Below are 18,089 nucleotides of genomic sequence, written 5' to 3'. Positions count from 1 at the left end.
TTCTGATATTTTTGTTTGCAGACATTACGTGCTGCTGGGAAAACGTACATGATATTTTTTGTGTTGGTCATTTTCTTGGGCTCATTCTACCTAATAAATTTGATCCTGGCTGTGGTGGCCATGGCCTATGAGGAACAGAATCAGGCCACCTTGGAAGAAGCAGAACAGAAAGAGGCCGAATTTCAGCAGATGATCGAACAGCTTAAAAAGCAACAGGAGGCAGCTCAGGTAAAGCTGCCCTGTCTCATGGCACTGACCTTTTATTGTTCTGATTGTTACATAATATTGAAGAGAAAGTGAGTACCTAAGAGCAGGTGGTGGTATGAGGAATTAATAATGATTTCTATATTTTGATGATCCACTTACTTTTATTTACTTTAATTATTTTATTTATTTTGAGATGTGTATAATAATAACCACAATAGAACTCTCTCATGCTATTTTAATCATCTTAAGATTCTCAAAGTAAAGGGAAAATGTTATTTTGGGGTATTTTCAAGTGAGAGACTTTTATTCAGTGAGTAGACTGGCATTAGGAGGAAATCATCTTTTCTTAGAACAAGAAATTATTGGTTATCATATGAAGAGTTGCTCCTCTAGTTCTTAAACATAGTCTCCTTTTTTCTTTAACTAAAAATATGTTGGCTTTTAACGTGGTTGCTTTATTACCTTTATAAGGAAGTGATCAAATAATATAATGATCTCTGATATAGCAGCATCCAATAGATATATGAATGTTACCAATCTTACACAGATTGACCATCTAAAAAGGATTACTTGTTTTTATAGTGAAGTGTTAGTCCTCACAGTGTGATAAATCATAAAATGCCTCTCCTATCTCTCTCATCTTTCTGTTTAGCATACAAACTTATTGTCTTTACTAAAGAAGAAAGTTATTTCAGAAATATTAATTTATATGCCAGAGTAATTAATTTATCAAGGTTACCCTGGGAATAATGATAATAATAAAAAAGTGTCAACTTAGTACCAGTACAAGCTATAATCAAAAAGCATTGTTTTATTCCATGCCCATGTGCCCCTTAAGAACCAGTAGTGATTTGAAGATGGTGGGGACAGTTTTTGGAGAACTGGATGGCTTATCTTGCTCAGCAGAAACTATTGATTCTCCCTTCCCCATTCTTCTGGATATTGTGGATGGGTGAGAAAGGGATTTTATAACTGTCCATAAATAGGATTAATAATATTTTGAGGGTATTGGACAATCCAATTTCAATAACTAGAGAAAGGACCTCAGGTCCTTATCCCATTCCCCTGCCTTAAACTCATCAGCTTTTCTTCCATACTCCAGTTTCTTTTTCGGAGAAAAGAAAACAACACTAATTAAATACCAATTTTTAAAGTAAATCAAATCCCAAAAAGTAATGAATTTATTTTCTTGTTGATACATGATGGATATTTTTGAATACGTGGTCTGTGGGGCATTAACAGAGACATAATAAATGTTACCATGGAGCAAACCAAATTATCTCCAAAAGCCTTCATTAGGTAGAAAGAAAAAAAAAACTCCTCTTATACTTGCAGAGAATCTTCTCTGTGAGATGATCTTCAGTCAGTTCAATATATTTTTTAAAAGCCATGCAAATACTTCAGTCCTTTCAAAGAAAGATACAGTCTCTTCAGGTGCTATGTTAAAATCATTTCTCTTCAATATAGCAGGCAGCAACGGCAACTGCCTCAGAACATTCCAGAGAGCCCAGTGCAGCAGGCAGGCTCTCAGACAGCTCATCTGAAGCCTCTAAGTTGAGTTCCAAGAGTGCTAAGGAAAGAAGAAATCGGAGGAAGAAAAGAAAACAGAAAGAGCAGTCTGGTGGGGAAGAGAAAGATGAGGATGAATTCCCAAAATCTGAATCTGAGGACAGCATCAGGAGGAAAGGTTTTCGCTTCTCCATTGAAGGGAACCGATTGACATATGAAAAGAGGTACTCTTCCCCACACCAGGTATGGCACTGCTGAGTTTACTGATGCATGGTTGAAAATTAAAACATGGGAGAGAGGGGGAGAATTAGAAAATGGACTCAGGAATTTTTATCAACTGAATCGACCACTGTTGTGTTATATTTAAACCCATCCCTTCTTCACATAGTTATGCAAAAACTTTACTCCACAGATATGTAAGTCTACAGCTCGGTGTAGTTAAGATAACACCAAGTTGACAGTCAGGAGAACTGGACTGTCATTCTGATACTGTCTGCTGATATTTGTCTATAACTAATGACATTTAATCTTTTTGATCCTCAGCACTTTTAAGAAAAAAAAAATGTGGAACTCCGGATAGTCGATCAGGAATGTCCTTAGGTTATTTTATGATTTTATGTTGTTTTTCCCCCTAACTTCTTTATAAGTCACCATGCATGCTTCTGAAAATATTAGTCATGGTACACTTGATCAAAAGGCACATGACTCTGAATTTCAGAAGTATGAAATTCAAGTTCCAACAATACAATGCCTTATAGGTGAAAAAGAAATAATTATTAAAGTGATTTTAGAAAGGTGGACTAAAGTAAATTGTGAGGAGTTTTGAAAGTTTTTGAAAGACAAGATCCATAAAAACCAAGGTGGCCTTGTTAAGGTCGTGGTGCCAGTGTTCACTGAATGTTTACCACGTCCATTGCCATATTCTAAGGATGTTTCCCTTTGAACTTGAGAAATGGTTGTTCAGGGTGTGTGTGTGTGTGTGTTTCAATATGTTAAGGTTGCAATCTATCTCCTCATTCTTTAATCCCAAGGGCTAGAAACCTTCTTTTATCAAGGTAATTTAATTTAATGTGAATGCACATAAAATGAGAATGATAATCAAAAGGAATGAACCATATTCTGTTATGAATGCTGAAATCTCCTTCTACATAATCTTGCAAAATGAAATCACATTCAAAGGTCCATATTAATATGACTTTATTTGTTTGCTCTTTCAAACTTCTAGTCTTTGTTGAGCATCCGTGGCTCCCTATTTTCACCAAGGCGAAATAGCAGAACAAGCCTTTTCAGCTTTAGAGGGCGAGCAAAGGATGTGGGATCTGAGAACGACTTCGCAGATGATGAGCACAGCACCTTTGAGGATAACGAGAGCCGTAGAGATTCCTTGTTTGTGCCCCGACGACATGGAGAGAGACGCAACAGCAACCTGAGTCAGACCAGTAGGTCATCCCGGATGCTGGCAGTGTTTCCAGCGAATGGGAAGATGCACAGCACTGTGGATTGCAATGGTGTGGTTTCCTTGGTTGGTGGACCTTCAGTTCCTACATCGCCTGTTGGACAGCTTCTGCCAGAGGTGATAATAGATAAGCCAGCTACTGATGACAATGTAAGGAAGTTTTAAATAGTTCAGGCATGGCTGGCTCACTATTGCTGCACCAGCCAGTGTTTCTACAGAACGGCAACCTTGAGAATGATTCCTGGTTGGTCACGCTGTGAATGCACCTGCATCTTGTAATATCTTTAATAGACTAACCAACTAAAACTTAAAACCTTAGCAGTCTCCTGCACAAACCTGAATGCATTTACTTATTAAAAGTGCTAAGGATTGATTAGACACAATAATTACTGCCTCCAGTTGGAGGATTTGCTATATACCCACACTGAATTTAGATAGCAGGACATTCTCTAAGGCTCTGGTATAAAAGTAAATGAATGATTCTATGTTTAAGTGTCAAGGGTGTATAATAAATCTTTCCAATGGATTCTTCAAGATCTCTGCTTTAGTTTAGATTTTCAAAAACACTGTGCTTAAGTAGATAGCTTCATTGTTACCTTAATACTCCTAAGTACTCATATTTTTCTTACTAAAAAATGCTGATATAGGTCTTCTCAAAATTAATCTAAATGAAGAGACACAAATACATTATTAATACAGACAGATAAAATAAGTGTCTGTGTACAAAGGTATGTTATGTGTTTGTGGATGTATACTCAGATGAGGAATTTCTAAACAGATGCTGCCTCCTCTTAGACTGTTTACTCACTTGGAAATATATCAGCATGAGGAGGCATGACTAAGTCAGAATTAGATGACTTATTGCTTTGGTACCCTGGATGAAACTGTTGTCCATGCAGCATGTGTGTGTTCTTTTTAACATAGAGTTTGTGTTGTCAATGACCATCTACATCTTGTGTCCAGAAAATAAGATGGCAGCTAAGTGTGTTGCAATCATTTATACTTCCTTAAAATTAAATAGCTACCTTCTCAAAAATCAAGTGCCTTGATCACTTGTAGGACTTTTAAGTTACTAGGCTTTTACTATTAGTTCAGAAATAAGGGTAATAACTGTTAAATATATCTCTTAAGAGTTTTATCAACTATATTAAAATTATTTTGTATTTTATAAAATTATGAAATCAGGAAGTTAAAATCTTGGTTTTTGCTGTATGACTAAATGGTTAACAGTTTGAACATTCCAGGCTAATGATACAATAAGTCAGAAATATCTGCCATCACCAATTGAATATGAAAGTGCATGATGCATGTGTTTCATGAAATTCACTGTGTCACCATTTGGTTGTTTGCTTGTCATATTGCTCAAATTAATTGTTTAATGCATTAGCATTTTTTTTTTACAGGGAACAACTACTGAAACTGAAATGAGAAAGAGAAGGTCAAGTTCTTTCCACGTTTCCATGGACTTTCTAGAAGATCCTTCCCAAAGGCAACGAGCAATGAGTATAGCCAGCATTCTAACAAATACAGTAGAAGGTTGGTAACAAATTCTATTTTCGTTTCAATTATTTTCACCAAACTTATATTGTCTCATTTCAAACAAATATATTTGTGAGTTGGGAATAGTGCATTCTAATGAAAAGACAGTAAGTCTAATTCAAGAGCTGTTATTTCTTATATCTACTCAGATATTCTAGAAGCCTTAACAATTTATTTTAAAATGAGTGATATTGGACTAAGAATGTTTTCCTAACTGTGTAGCAACTCTTTGAAAATGCAGAACAAAGCATTTCTGTTAGGGGTTTCTAATCTCATTAGTCATAGTGACCCTCTTTTTGTTCCATTAGCTTAAGACTTCAGCAGTACAGCCCTTTTCAGCCTCATCCTAAGTACTCTCAAGATTGTAGAGGAAGAGCAGGTCATTTTCACAAAATAAAAACAAGCTAAAAAGATGATTCTTGGGTCACATCAATCCCTATTCTAGCTCTCATAGTCTGAGGTTGACAATGTAGAGTCATTCACATAGGGTTGCACATACAATATCTACACCACCCTAAACCATGTTCCCATTGAGACGTCACATGAAAGACCACTCATTTAACTTGAGGCCAAGTGCTGAGCCACAATGTCAGTGCATAAGACAAAAAACTACCCATTGTTACCTGGGCTCTATGTGTGTGTCTGATGAAATATCCTTGGGAGGTTTAGAGTAAACTGTAATTTTTTAACAAGTACAAAAAAGGTTGTCTCTGTAACAAAAATGTGCTGATTACTGAAAATAAGTTTAGTGGATATGAAATAAATGTGTGTGTATAAAGTATACCTTTCGGTGGTTCTTTTTTTTTTTTTTTTCTTAATCTAGAACTTGAAGAATCCAGGCAGAAATGCCCACCCTGTTGGTATAAATTTTCCAACATATTCTTAATCTGGGACTGTTCTCCATATTGGTTAAAAGTGAAACATGTTGTCAACCTGGTCGTGATGGACCCATTTGTTGACCTGGCCATCACCATCTGTATTGTCTTAAATACTCTTTTCATGGCCATGGAGCACTATCCAATGACGGACCATTTCAATAATGTGCTTACAGTAGGAAACTTGGTAAGCATATTGGAAGGTAAATGTGTTTAGTCTTCAAATTTTCTGCTTGAAAAACTGTTTACATTTAATTGCATATAGCAGTCTTTCAACCATCCTTCATGCTTCCTGGCCCCTGCAAAATCACAATTATATTTAGCTGGCTATACTCTACTTTTTTGCCAAAAATAATGACCCTTAATGTGCTCACAAAAACTGAGAAAGGCATAGGCCTACAGCACTACTTGAAAAGTCAACAGCAATATTTATAATTTTTCAGGATCCAGAAGTAGCTCATAGATTAAGAACATACTTTTTGAGATATTATTACAATTTCCCTTACTGTAGAAGACTAAAATAAAATTGTGGATCTCTTTTATCCTTCTTAGTCATCATCACTGCAAGAAATAATTTAACAACTCAAAAATGTCTCCAGCTTTTCTTCTTCCAGGATCTAAGTAGTACATGTATTGTTTATCCATCTATTCTATATCAAAACCATGAACTATTGAAAACCTCCAGTACATTTTGTGTGTTATATGATTACGAAGGTCATTTTTGGTGAAGATTGCCACTTAATTTTTCCTTTTTGTGCTTCAAAAACATAAATTATTAAAGTGTTTGCCAGTCAACTCAACTTAGGAATACTAGCTTTTATTTGCTGAAGGAAAGAGCTAGCTAAAGTAATTTATGCATTTCCTGTAATATTTGGTTTGAAGTTTAGGATTTTTGATGGTAGAAAACAAAAGCATCATGCATAACAACCTGCATTTTATTAGTTATATTTTTGAAGTTCTACTATTTATACTACAGAAGTAAATTTATTTTTTTCATGTGCATAACAAAGAATGACAATAGTAATGCACCTAGTATAATAGATAAGAATGTATAACTCTGATTTGAGGGAAATAGGAATAAGCTTATAGATAAATAAAAGTGCTCATGGGCAAAATGTTGTCAGTACTTGTGTTATATAAAGTCTGGACAAAAAGGTAGTTTGGTATAATGGAAAGAGCACTGTTAAAAATAGATGACTTGGGCTGGGCGCAGTGGCTCACGCCTGTAATCCCAGCACTTTGGGAGGCCGAGGCGGACGGATCACGAGGTCAGGAGATCGAGACCATCCTGCTTAACACGGTGAAACCCCGTCTCTACTAAAAATACAAAAAATTAGGCGGGCATGGTGGCGGGCGCCTGTAGTCCCAGCTGCTCGGGAGGCTGAGGCAGGAGAATGGCGTGAACCCAGGAGCTTGCAGTGAGCCAAGATGGCACCACTGCACTCCAGCCTGGGCGACACACTGACACTTCGTCTCAAAAAAAAAAAAAAGATGACTTGTACTCAAATCCTAGTTTTGCCATTTTCTTGCTGTATGATATCAAGCAAGTCATTCCACCCATCTGAAGACCTTAGTTTCCTTATCTGTAAAGTAATAATTGTATATTATCTACTTCGCGTTTCCACAAGGATAAAATTAAATAATGTATATGAAAGTCTTTCATCAACTACAAATTGCCATACAAATTTAAGTTAGTAATAGAATCATTGTGGGAAAATAGCATAAGCATTATGTTCTAAGAGCAAATCTTATGTCATGTATGTTATTATCTGGTGGAATTAGATTAATTTTGTTTTGATCTTAGGTTTTCACTGGGATCTTTACAGCAGAAATGTTTCTGAAAATTATTGCCATGGATCCTTACTATTATTTCCAAGAAGGCTGGAATATCTTTGACGGTTTTATTGTGACGCTTAGCCTGGTAGAACTTGGACTCGCCAATGTGGAAGGATTATCTGTTCTCCGTTCATTTCGATTGGTAAAAAAAAAAAAAAAAAGCACCAAATTCAAAAACCTTTCTAACAATCAGGGTTCTTGCATAGCAATGTCATAGTTTTTTTTTTGCCACACAACCATTAGCATTGTAAGTTTTTCTGTAACATTTGCATTGTCAAAAACTTTTCCTACATGGAAAAAAATTCTCAATTATTTACGAAAACCTTTATTTCAAAGAACATAGTTACGTAAAGGTTAACGTATTACTCAGTTGCTATTTTCACTAAGTATTGCTTCTAGAGATTACTACAGTTAATATTTCTAGACCTAAGAAAATATTTTTAATGAAAATGCATCACCTTTTAATAGTAACTTGAAAATATATATAGCCCTTTGTAGCAGTGGATGAAAATCAGATGTAAGATGTGCATGCAGAAACTTTTTCTAATTGTCTCTGGAAAATATGCATCTTGCGAAAGTCAAAGGAGAGAAAGTCTGTAGGATTACGAAGCATGCCCATTAATTCACACATATATCCTTACAAGTCAGGAAAATAATTGTAGAATTATAGGAAATATTCCAAGTTTTTCAATGCAGGTGGATGTAACTACATGAATACCCCTAAGGAGCATTAATGAATAATGAACACTTTTCTCTACCTATATCAGGGCTCAGTATGATGTTACTTTGCACACTACTGGCAAATTAATATCTTTCAGCAGAGATATTTCAGATTCAGATGTTAATATTATAATGTCCGGCCTTAGAACCACCTTTATAAAACAAATTAAGAACAGTTGGATTCCAAGTACTCATTAAAAATTCACTATAAGAGGCCTGGCTTGGTGGCTCATGCCTGTAATCCTAGCACTTTGGGAGACTGAGGCAGTTGGATCACTTGAGGTCAGGAGTTCGAGACCAGCCTGGCCAACATGGTGAAACTCCGTCTCTACTATATATATATTTAACCAGGTGTGGTGGCACGTGCCTGTAGTCCCAGCTACTTGGGAGGCTGGGGCAGGAGGATCACTTTAACCTGGGAGGCAGAGGTTGTAGTGAGCCGAGATCACTCCTCTGCACTCCCGCCTGGGTGACAAAAGAAAAAAAAAAAAAGAAAAGGAAAGAAAAATAATTCACCGTCAGAGAAAATGATCTACATGGTTAAAATATGGAAAATCCAGCTTTTCCTAGGGAGTCCAAAAATTAGCCATGAGCCTGAGATGGTTAGGGCAGATCAGATATTGTAAGATATTGAATTCTAATTACCATTTCTAGGTAAAGCTCAATATATATAATGCTTTTAAGAATCATACAAATATATATTAATCTTTCATTTTCCAGCTGCGAGTTTTCAAGTTGGCAAAATCTTGGCCAACGTTAAATATGCTAATAAAGATCATCGGCAATTCCGTGGGGGCTCTGGGAAATTTAACTCTCGTCTTGGCCATCATCGTCTTCATTTTTGCCGTGGTCGGCATGCAGCTCTTTGGTAAAAGCTACAAAGATTGTGTCTGCAAGATCGCCAGTGATTGTCAACTCCCACGCTGGCACATGAATGACTTCTTCCACTCCTTCCTGATTGTGTTCCGCGTGCTGTGTGGGGAGTGGATAGAGACCATGTGGGACTGTATGGAGGTTGCTGGTCAAGCCATGTGCCTTACTGTCTTCATGATGGTCATGGTGATTGGAAACCTAGTGGTATGTACCCACTTAAGATATGTATTTTGGAAATACACCAGCATGGCACATGTATACATATGTAACTAACCTGCACATTGTGCACATGTACCCTAAAACTTAAAGTATAATAAAAAAAAAGAGTATAATGTAATGGTGACTGTTTTGTCAAAAAGAAAAACAAACTATGATTATTGGTTTAAAAGTCCATTACCTTGGATATATTATCACTTTAACAACACAGCAATATAGCAGTGCCCCTGCATTTTTTATACCAAATTCTATTTTGTCAGTCACTTTATCACATTTTTTATGTGAATTACAATAGAGTATCATATTGAGATGAGCCTAAAAGGATGTGCTGGGACCATTTTATAAATTCAGAGCCAAGGAAGAGAGAAGTCTAAAAAAAGTAGAAAGAAAGTGCAAAATTACCATCCAGACTAGGACTAAAAAGTGGTGTCTTTAAGAGCTCATAATGCTTGTGCCATTTCTTTGCCCCATTGCAGCATATGATATTCAATCACTCTATGTCATATGGCAGATGCACTAGCCAACCTGAGTTCATCAGTTCTCGAATGGCTAATGATGCCTGAGATTACCATAATGGAGTAACTGATCAATCTTTATCTCTCTTAAATTTGGAGTGTTACTGTTTATAGTATAGTAATATATAAAATATTCTAAAGGTATGTACATTCATGTGCCAGTCTCATGGAAATATGAGAGATTATTCATAAACAGCTCTACTTAGTCAACAATGAAGTATGAGAAATATAATAGATTAAGAAAACAAGTGTCAATGCCTATGTTAAGCTCCTAATCTTCATTCTGAGTTGTAATGGTTATTTTTCAATTGACATCCAATTTAATATCTTTGTTTATTGAAAAATTATAGAATGCATTTAAATGCATACTTGGAAACATTAGTGATTTTTAAGAATTCTCGTATTGTACACATATAAATCTGTTTTCTTCTAGTCATACAATTTTAGAGTTAACAAAACCTTAGATTAGCTCATTCAATTTCACTTTACGAATGGGAGAACTTGAGAGCAACAGAAATCATGTCTTTGTCCAAGGATGTGCTATTGAGCCAGTCACAAATTCAGATCACCCATCTTCTAATCACTATGCTGTGGTGTTTCCTTCTCATCAAGTTTTAGAACTTAGAGTTTTTTCCACACTTAAAAGAAAGAATAAGTGATTGTAATCTGCTCTTCCCTACATTGGTGTAAAATTATAATCATGTTTTTGTTGTTTTTAAGGTCCTGAATCTCTTTCTGGCCTTGCTTCTGAGCTCATTTAGTGCAGACAACCTTGCAGCCACTGATGATGATAATGAAATGAATAATCTCCAAATTGCTGTGGATAGGATGCACAAAGGAGTAGCTTATGTGAAAAGAAAAATATATGAATTTATTCAACAGTCCTTCATTAGGAAACAAAAGATTTTAGATGAAATTAAACCACTTGATGATCTAAACAACAAGAAAGACAGTTGTATGTCCAATCATACAACAGAAATTGGGAAAGATCTTGACTATCTTAAAGATGTAAATGGAACTACAAGTGGTATAGGAACTGGCAGCAGTGTTGAAAAATACATTATTGATGAAAGTGATTACATGTCATTCATAAACAACCCCAGTCTTACTGTGACCGTACCAATTGCTGTAGGAGAATCTGACTTTGAAAATTTAAACACGGAAGACTTTAGTAGTGAATCGGATCTGGAAGAAAGCAAAGAGGTAAGATTCTATAGGTGTGGGAAGGTATGAATACATATACATATATCCATATACACACATACAGATGATCCTCAGCTTAATGATGTTTTGACTTAAGATTTTTTTTTTTTTACTTTATGATAATACAAAAGCAATAGCTATTCACTAGAAACCATGCTCTAAATTTTGAATTTTGATCTTTTCCCAGGCTAGCAATTTGTGGTACAATATACTCTCATGCTGGGCAGGGGCAGCAAGCTGCAGCTCCCAGTCAACCACGTGATTACAAGGATAAACAACCAATATTTACCGTACAGTGTACTGTATTCAGGAAATTACCTGAGTTATCCAACAGTTTATTATAAATCATGCTTTCCTTTAGATGATTTTGCCCAACTGTAGGCTAATCTAAATTTCCTGAGCATGTTTAAAGTAGACTAGGGTAAGCTATAAAGTTTGGTAATTAGGTGTATTAAATAAGTTTTGATGTACAGTATTTTCAACTCACAATGAGTTTATCAGGAACTAACCTCATTGTAAATTGAGGAACATTTACAATACATGCATTATATTGCCTGTATTTATTATTAAATATTTTCCATATAGCTTTTTTTGACATCATGTAAAATTTTATTTCACTGAGGAACAAAAGATTTAACTCGGAAATGACTGATAAATTAAAGGGTAATATAGTGTATGTGTGAGTTTTCTCATCCTTAGTAATGGATATTTGTTAGATGAATGAATGAACGATCCAACAAATAGACAAACATCATCAGATTTAATCCTTACAATAACCTGGAAAGAAATGTGTTATTATGTTAACTTTTCAGATAAGAAAATTAGCTTAGGGAGCATTAGGTCACGTTGCTAGTGAGGGGAGTGCCGAGAGTTGAACTTAGAGCCCTTGTTTACAAGTTCTGTTTATTGCTTTTTGCATCACATTGGCTCATGTACATTGAAGAGAACTTAACAACAAGAAATATTCTTGTAGCTCCTTCAACTAAAATTACACTGCCCTATGCATTAGCCTGTTTGGACTGCCATAACACTATACCATAACTGGGTGGCTTAAACAACCAAAATTTATTTTCTCATAGTCCAGAAACTGGAAAGTCCAAGATCAAGATACCAGCAGCATCAATGTCTAGTGAGGGCTCACTCCTTGGGTTGCAGACAGCCACCTCCTTGCTGCGTCCTCACATGGCCTGTCCTCAATGCATGTACATGGAAAGAGAGAGAACTCTGGTGTCTATTCTTCTTCTTATAAGTGCACCAGCCCTATTAGATAAAGTCCAACCTGTATGACCTCATTAACCTTTATCACCACCTTACAGGCCCTATCCCCAAATACAGTCATATTGAAGGTTAGAGCTTCAGCATATGAATTTTGTGGAGACAAAACTTTAATCCATAGCAACCTACTTTAAAATATTAAGTTAAAAGTCTAATGGATATATAAGATAATTAATAAGGAGTCTAAAACAAAGCACCTTTACTTCCCATTTAGTGTTTGGAAATCTCAAAAACAGCAGGGTGCCCATCTTTTAGGCTGTATAGTCTAAATATTTTAAAGGATTGAATACATTAAAGACATTTTATTGGAGATACAATTCTATTAGATATCATCATGTCCATTGCATTTTGATAGTTGTCCATGGAAGATACCACAGGTATGTGACATTCTTTTGATTTAGTGACTATATCCCTTAAAAGATGCTTCAAGTATTTATAATGAGCCTCTGAATAATCTAGGTCAGCCTCCACTTTTAGGAGTAGGGGGCTAATATTGGAGCTGGAAGCAGCTGCCCTGACCCTAGCATTAGAGCTGCTTAGTTAATTCAGATTTGTTTGATGAGAGAAGGGAAAGAAATATAGTGCAGAGATGTAATAGTAGATAGATCCTGTCACATTTCCATGTCTATGGAAATAGATTCAGGACAAAAAAAAAATAATAGACTGTTTTTATCAAATATTGTGGACTTTTTTACAGAAATTTTAATTTGGATATTATGTCAGTTCAGACTTTGTTTATTTGAGTTTTCCTAAGGAATCAGATGAAGGCTAATTTTTTGAAAAATTGTTGTCTTTATATTTATAAAATTGCTTCTGAACTTCTGTTAAAATAAATTTAGTAATAGCCTAGTCTAGCTTCCTTTGTCTTGAATCTTTAAACCTACATTTAGCATTTGATGAGGACTAATGGCTACCATATGCTATCTGTTATATTAAAAAGGAAAAAGACTATTTTACAAAGACCATCCATAAGATATACATTTTCTGTAAAAATTTGACATGATTCATACTCTTATTGTTTTTGTATATTGATCAAGGCTAAAAGAAACACTAACCTTTTTATAAAGCAACTATCCACTGAAGCACTAGAGGTAGTTCTGTTTCTTTCTACTTTGTGGTATTTTATATCTTGGAACACTGCATTAATTGAAATTTTAAATGTTAGGGTAATAGAAACTTTAGAGATAGTTTAATGTGGTGCTTCTCAAATTGTGAGTCATAGTTTAGTTAGACTTGAGAAATCCCTTTAATAGGCCAGTTTTTTTTTTTTTTTTTTTTAATTTTAATGAAATAGTGATCCGCCCACCTCAGCCTCCCAAAGTGCTGGGATTACAGGTGTGAACTACTGCACCCGGCCAATGAAATAGAATAGAATAACGTTAGAGCACATTTCATGTCAGAGGGAGAAGTCCTGGTAAATGAAGCTTTTGCCACCTGTGCTGAACTTTAATGTTTTGCTTGTCTAATTAGAATGCACCCACTTGGTTCATGGGCATAGTGTCTGAAGTCCAGGAGTTCTTAAGCTTCAGAAAGACTGTTTCAGCTTTTTGAAGGTAGTGATAATGAAGCCTTCCCAACCCTAGGCAGAACAGATTGCTTTCTTTTTTGGTTCCCAGAGATATAAGGCATAGAGTATAGTAATAAATAATGCATCTTCTTGACTCATGCATCTTACAAAGTACTATCATATTTTAGGGTAGCTACTTATATGCATGCATGTCTCTCCTTTTATGTGGTGACCTACTTAAACATGTTTGGTACAAAGTAGACACTCAGATCAAACTTTTCCAGCTCATTCAACTCTTCTTAATAAAACCATTTTGAAGGGCTCTCATAAATACTTTCTCTGATTAGAGCATACTTGAGATGGTCATTTTAATTCCAATTATTTTGGACCAATTTTTTCTCTAGATTCAAGATTCACTTGAGTTAGATTTTGTTGTTTTTGTTTTTGTTAGCCATGTTACCTTGTCACTTTACACCACCCTTCTAAGAAAGTAATAATCTCTCATCTTTTCCACATGAATTGCTGTTGAAATGCAGTTGTATCTCATCCAGATGAAAATTTGTAATTAAATACTGAAACTTCTATTTATCCCCTAATGATACATTTCAATTTCTTTTATTCATTTTTGAATCTGGCTTTCTTTTTATATTCTTTCACAGATTACCACATTGTATCAAATTTCCTGGCACTTTTACTTCACAATTCCTTTCTTCTTGGTCAGAAATAAACCCACACAATATTGTTTGCCCTCATTGCTTCATCAGTCTTATACTGTATTCTGTTCATCAAAGTAAGGCACAAATTATGAGATATTCTGCTTTTAGAGGAATTAAGCTGACAGCAGATGCCCCAATAGATGAAGAGTCTTTGTTCTACATTAGGAATGCTGCCTGTAGTATATTAATCTCATCATTTTGGTTCTTTTTGTTTTAGCCTTTATTCTTTTTGCCTATTTTCATTTATTTATCAGTTATCATATGCCAGGGAGACTAGATAAAGGAGTATACTAATAAGCTATAAGGAATGATTTTCTCTCTCTGTCTCTCTCTCTCTCTCTCTGTGTGTGTGTGTGTGTGTGTGTGTGTGTGTGTGTATTTACAGTTGGACCCTGACTTACAATGGTTTGACTTAATGATTCGACTTTATAATGGGTTTATCATGAGTCAGCTCCATCGTAAGTTGAGGAGCATCTGTGTGTGTGTATGTGTGTGTGTGTGTGTGTGTGTATGACTTTCAACCTTTAAGTATGAATTTTCATATTGAGACATATGTTACTGATGCAAAAATGTTACCTTTCATGGCCTCTATTAGACTAGTTTCATTTGAACATGTTATTGTTTCCATTCCTGAATTCCAGTAATGACTTATCTACAATGCATCATTATAATACCTCCAAAATTATATTAATGCCTTGTGTTAAAATTACAAGTGCCCGCTGTTTATTCTTCATACACTAAATATTTGTTTTTAGACATGTGAGGCCACAGTTATAAAGTTGGTAAATGGTTATACTCTGGAGCCAGATACTGGGTTATATAATTTCATTTTAGCTGCTTACTGTGTGCCTTTACCTATCTAATAATCAGTTTCCTCATCTCAAAAATGTGCATAATGTTACTGACTGCATTTCTGGGACAGAGTATTAAATGAGATAATAAATGTGAAGTACTTAGCACAGTGCCTAATATAGAATATCTGATAAATCATCATTATTATTGTTACCAGTTGCATTCCACACTGTTCCAGTAAGTTTTCTTACAAGAAGTACTAGTGGTAACATACTCCACTATTTGTCTTTTTTTGTTGTTTGCCTTTTGCCCTCTGTAATAAATTGTTTTATAAGTTTATCTGGGGATGGTGATACATTTTATATTTTCTGTTTATTTTTAAATTGTTTTGATTACATTCTTGATATGGTAAGCTCCTTAAAATATTTAAGAAAATTACTTTTCTAAGGGGCATTCCAATCAGGAAATACAAACATGCAGAAACCTAAAGACAGGAAGCAAGAGGATGTATTTGGAGACAATTAGTAGTTTGGAATTCCAGGGGCGTAAATCACAGGAGCTGAGGATGAGATGTAGGTAAAGAGTCTTGGTTTCCAGGAAGCAAGAATAGACTGGTATGAAGAGATGTGGTGAACTGGAACCTCATATTTATTTTGCCTCTTACATCTGTGGTGAACTCACACCTAACTATCCTCCATTCCAGAGCAAACTAAGGGCTGTTTTTTCTACACTTTCCTCCTATTGGTCTCCAAAAGAAGAAAGGGAATAGCATGAGTCACATTTCATCCTCTCTTTAAGTCCTAAGAGACTTCAACCTTCAAAGTACATTCAAGTAATTTGAGGAATTGTTTTTTAAAACCTCAGAAAATTTCTTGACTCATGCCATAGTAGGAATAACGATAAGCTAGAAACATGAATTTTTATTGAACATTAATAATAAAGAATGGTGAATTGGACAGATCTGAGAGAGCTTTGAAGGCTGGGCAAAACTGCCAAGACTATGCAAAAGACAATATAAAATCTCATCTCCCCAAATAGAAAGTAAATTTATTTTGGTTTTGGATAGTATTTTATAACATTTCTATCCTCCGAAGCACCTACCACAATGCTGGGTGCATAACAGTTGCCCAATAGTTTTTTGAGTTTTGGTTGATTTATATGGATACTAGATTAAGAGCTTATAAGCCTTAACTCTACTATGAGCAAATCGCTAAATCTATATTACCCCGTTTCCTAATTTATTAAATGAGATATCTGTCCTATGATGCTTATAGAAATGTTATGAAGATCTAAAAGCTATTTGGAAGTTAAAAATGTTCAAAAGTGTAAGGTGATGTCAAGAAAATTACTACTTAATTCCATTTAAATAAAAATTTTAAATAAATTGAGTTATTAAAGTTGTACCTTTTGGGAACAAAAAAGGCACATTACTAAAGTAATTATAAAAGAAATACATTTGTTTTTGCGATGAGTGAGCTCTAGAATAATGAGTAAAAATGTCAGGTCCTTGTAATTCAGGTTATGTTAATAACAGCTATTGTTTAAATGTTCACCATGGACAAACTACTATTGGAGGGCATATATTGTCCCATTCAGTCTTTATGCCGTAAGACACACTGTTATTCCAGCCTTAAGATGAGAAAAATAAACATATTTTGAACAAAGGAAAACTTGCCAAAGTTACACAAACAGTAAGTGGTTGGTCCTGGCAGTCTGCTCCATAGTCTGCTCCAGAGTCACGCTCTTAACCACTACACTAAATCTTAATAGTGTCTGAAAATGTACTTTCTTTGGCATAGTTCTGAAATAAATAATACTATTTGTTGAAGAACTAGGTACAGGTGTCAACTATAGATTTGGTGTTAACTTCCAATCACTGCACATTGGGCATAGGTTAACAGCATAGTCTGGAGTGTTTCAGAGTCCTCCTGCTTAGTCCTGAAAGGTCCTGTTCCTCTGGTACTGGCCTGCACTTTAGGCTGATCTGCTTCTGCATCCCACACTGACCTGTGGTGGTCTAATTCTACTTAGAGAGCACTTAGTCTCCCAGAGTGTGATAGTTGTGCTTAAGGAGCATCCCCTTCTGAGTTTAAAGCTGCTGGAAGAGTCTTCCAAATCATTAGGAAGAACTTCTATGATGTATCATTAGCTTATGAGGTCTTTGAGAACAGGAAAAACACTAACCCTGTCTTCCCTTAAGTCCACAGCACATACAACATATTTATTAAATGAATGAATAAATAGGTGATGGGCACTTACTTCTAGATTTCCATTTTTTCCCAATTATATCACTGATATATATGCATTTTAAATATACTTGTTGCTTTGCTGATATTTTTCCATCTAATACTTTTATCTTACGTTATATGGGTTAAGGAACATACGACAATCTCCAACCTAAGCACATAGTCTCTAAGAGATGGCAACTACTCTCTGCGAAGAGTACTATCCATGGAACCCAAGAGTACTATCTCCATTACTTCTAATTGATCACTAGGAACTGCCAAAGCTACCTATCTTTGTCCACCTCTCTGCATCCCCAAGGCCCTTACCCAGTGTCAGACCTCCATCATCTTCCAGTTTTACTGCTACAGCCTCCAAACGGGTCTCCTCTCACTAGTGTAGTCTTGACAAAACAATAGGTGGTCTTTCTAAAATGCAAATCCCGTAACCGTTCTGTCCTCCCTAACCTTTCAGGAGTTGCCCATTGCTCACAGTATGGAGTCTATACTACTTAACATGGGTACAAGTCCCTGCAAAACTGACCACCGCTGACTCCTTCAGTATCATGGAATAGTACACCTCACACCTCCCCACCCAGCTATACTAATCTTTCATTCAATGTAATTC

At 35.5% G+C, this 18,089-nt stretch overlaps 1 protein-coding gene and 1 long non-coding RNA gene across 13 annotated transcripts in view; one reads left to right on the top strand and one right to left on the bottom strand.

The window, feature by feature from the left end:
- The window catches only part of LOC107973643 (uncharacterized), a 156,880-nt gene that overhangs the window by 64,082 nt on the left and 74,709 nt on the right, over positions 1-18,089 (bottom strand). For 4 of the 7 annotated variants that reach the window (XR_010150121.1, XR_008546810.2, XR_002942741.2 and 1 more), the window contains one exon: positions 10,844-10,931. This is a non-coding gene — a long non-coding RNA (uncharacterized LOC107973643). Of the gene's footprint in view, positions 1-10,843; positions 10,932-18,089 lie in introns of those variants that run through there. The other 3 variants (XR_008546812.2, XR_010150122.1, XR_010150123.1) reach the window with 1 other exon arrangement.
- The window catches only part of SCN1A (sodium voltage-gated channel alpha subunit 1), a 139,918-nt gene that overhangs the window by 81,864 nt on the left and 39,965 nt on the right, over positions 1-18,089 (top strand). The window contains exons 11-18 of one of the 6 annotated variants that reach the window (XM_024354710.3): positions 22-228; positions 1,678-1,959; positions 2,942-3,238; positions 4,576-4,708; positions 5,535-5,773; positions 7,391-7,564; positions 8,863-9,219; positions 10,467-10,949. In XM_024354710.3, coding sequence (XP_024210478.3) covers positions 22-228; positions 1,678-1,959; positions 2,942-3,238; positions 4,576-4,708; positions 5,535-5,773; positions 7,391-7,564; positions 8,863-9,219; positions 10,467-10,949 — 2,172 coding nt within the window. Of the gene's footprint in view, positions 1-21; positions 229-1,674; positions 1,960-2,941; positions 3,323-4,575; positions 4,709-5,534; positions 5,774-7,390; positions 7,565-8,862; positions 9,220-10,466; positions 10,950-18,089 lie in introns of all 6 variants that reach the window. The other 5 variants (XM_024354708.3, XM_054679923.2, XM_024354709.3 and 2 more) reach the window with 5 other exon arrangements.

The sequence above is a fragment of the Pan troglodytes genome, chromosome 13 (genome assembly GCF_028858775.2).
Source record: "Pan troglodytes isolate AG18354 chromosome 13, NHGRI_mPanTro3-v2.0_pri, whole genome shotgun sequence".
In the NCBI taxonomy this organism is placed as follows: Eukaryota; Metazoa; Chordata; class Mammalia; order Primates; family Hominidae; genus Pan; species Pan troglodytes.
The sequence above is the reverse complement of the archived record's forward strand: the minus strand, read 5'-3'. Positions and strand labels throughout refer to the sequence as shown.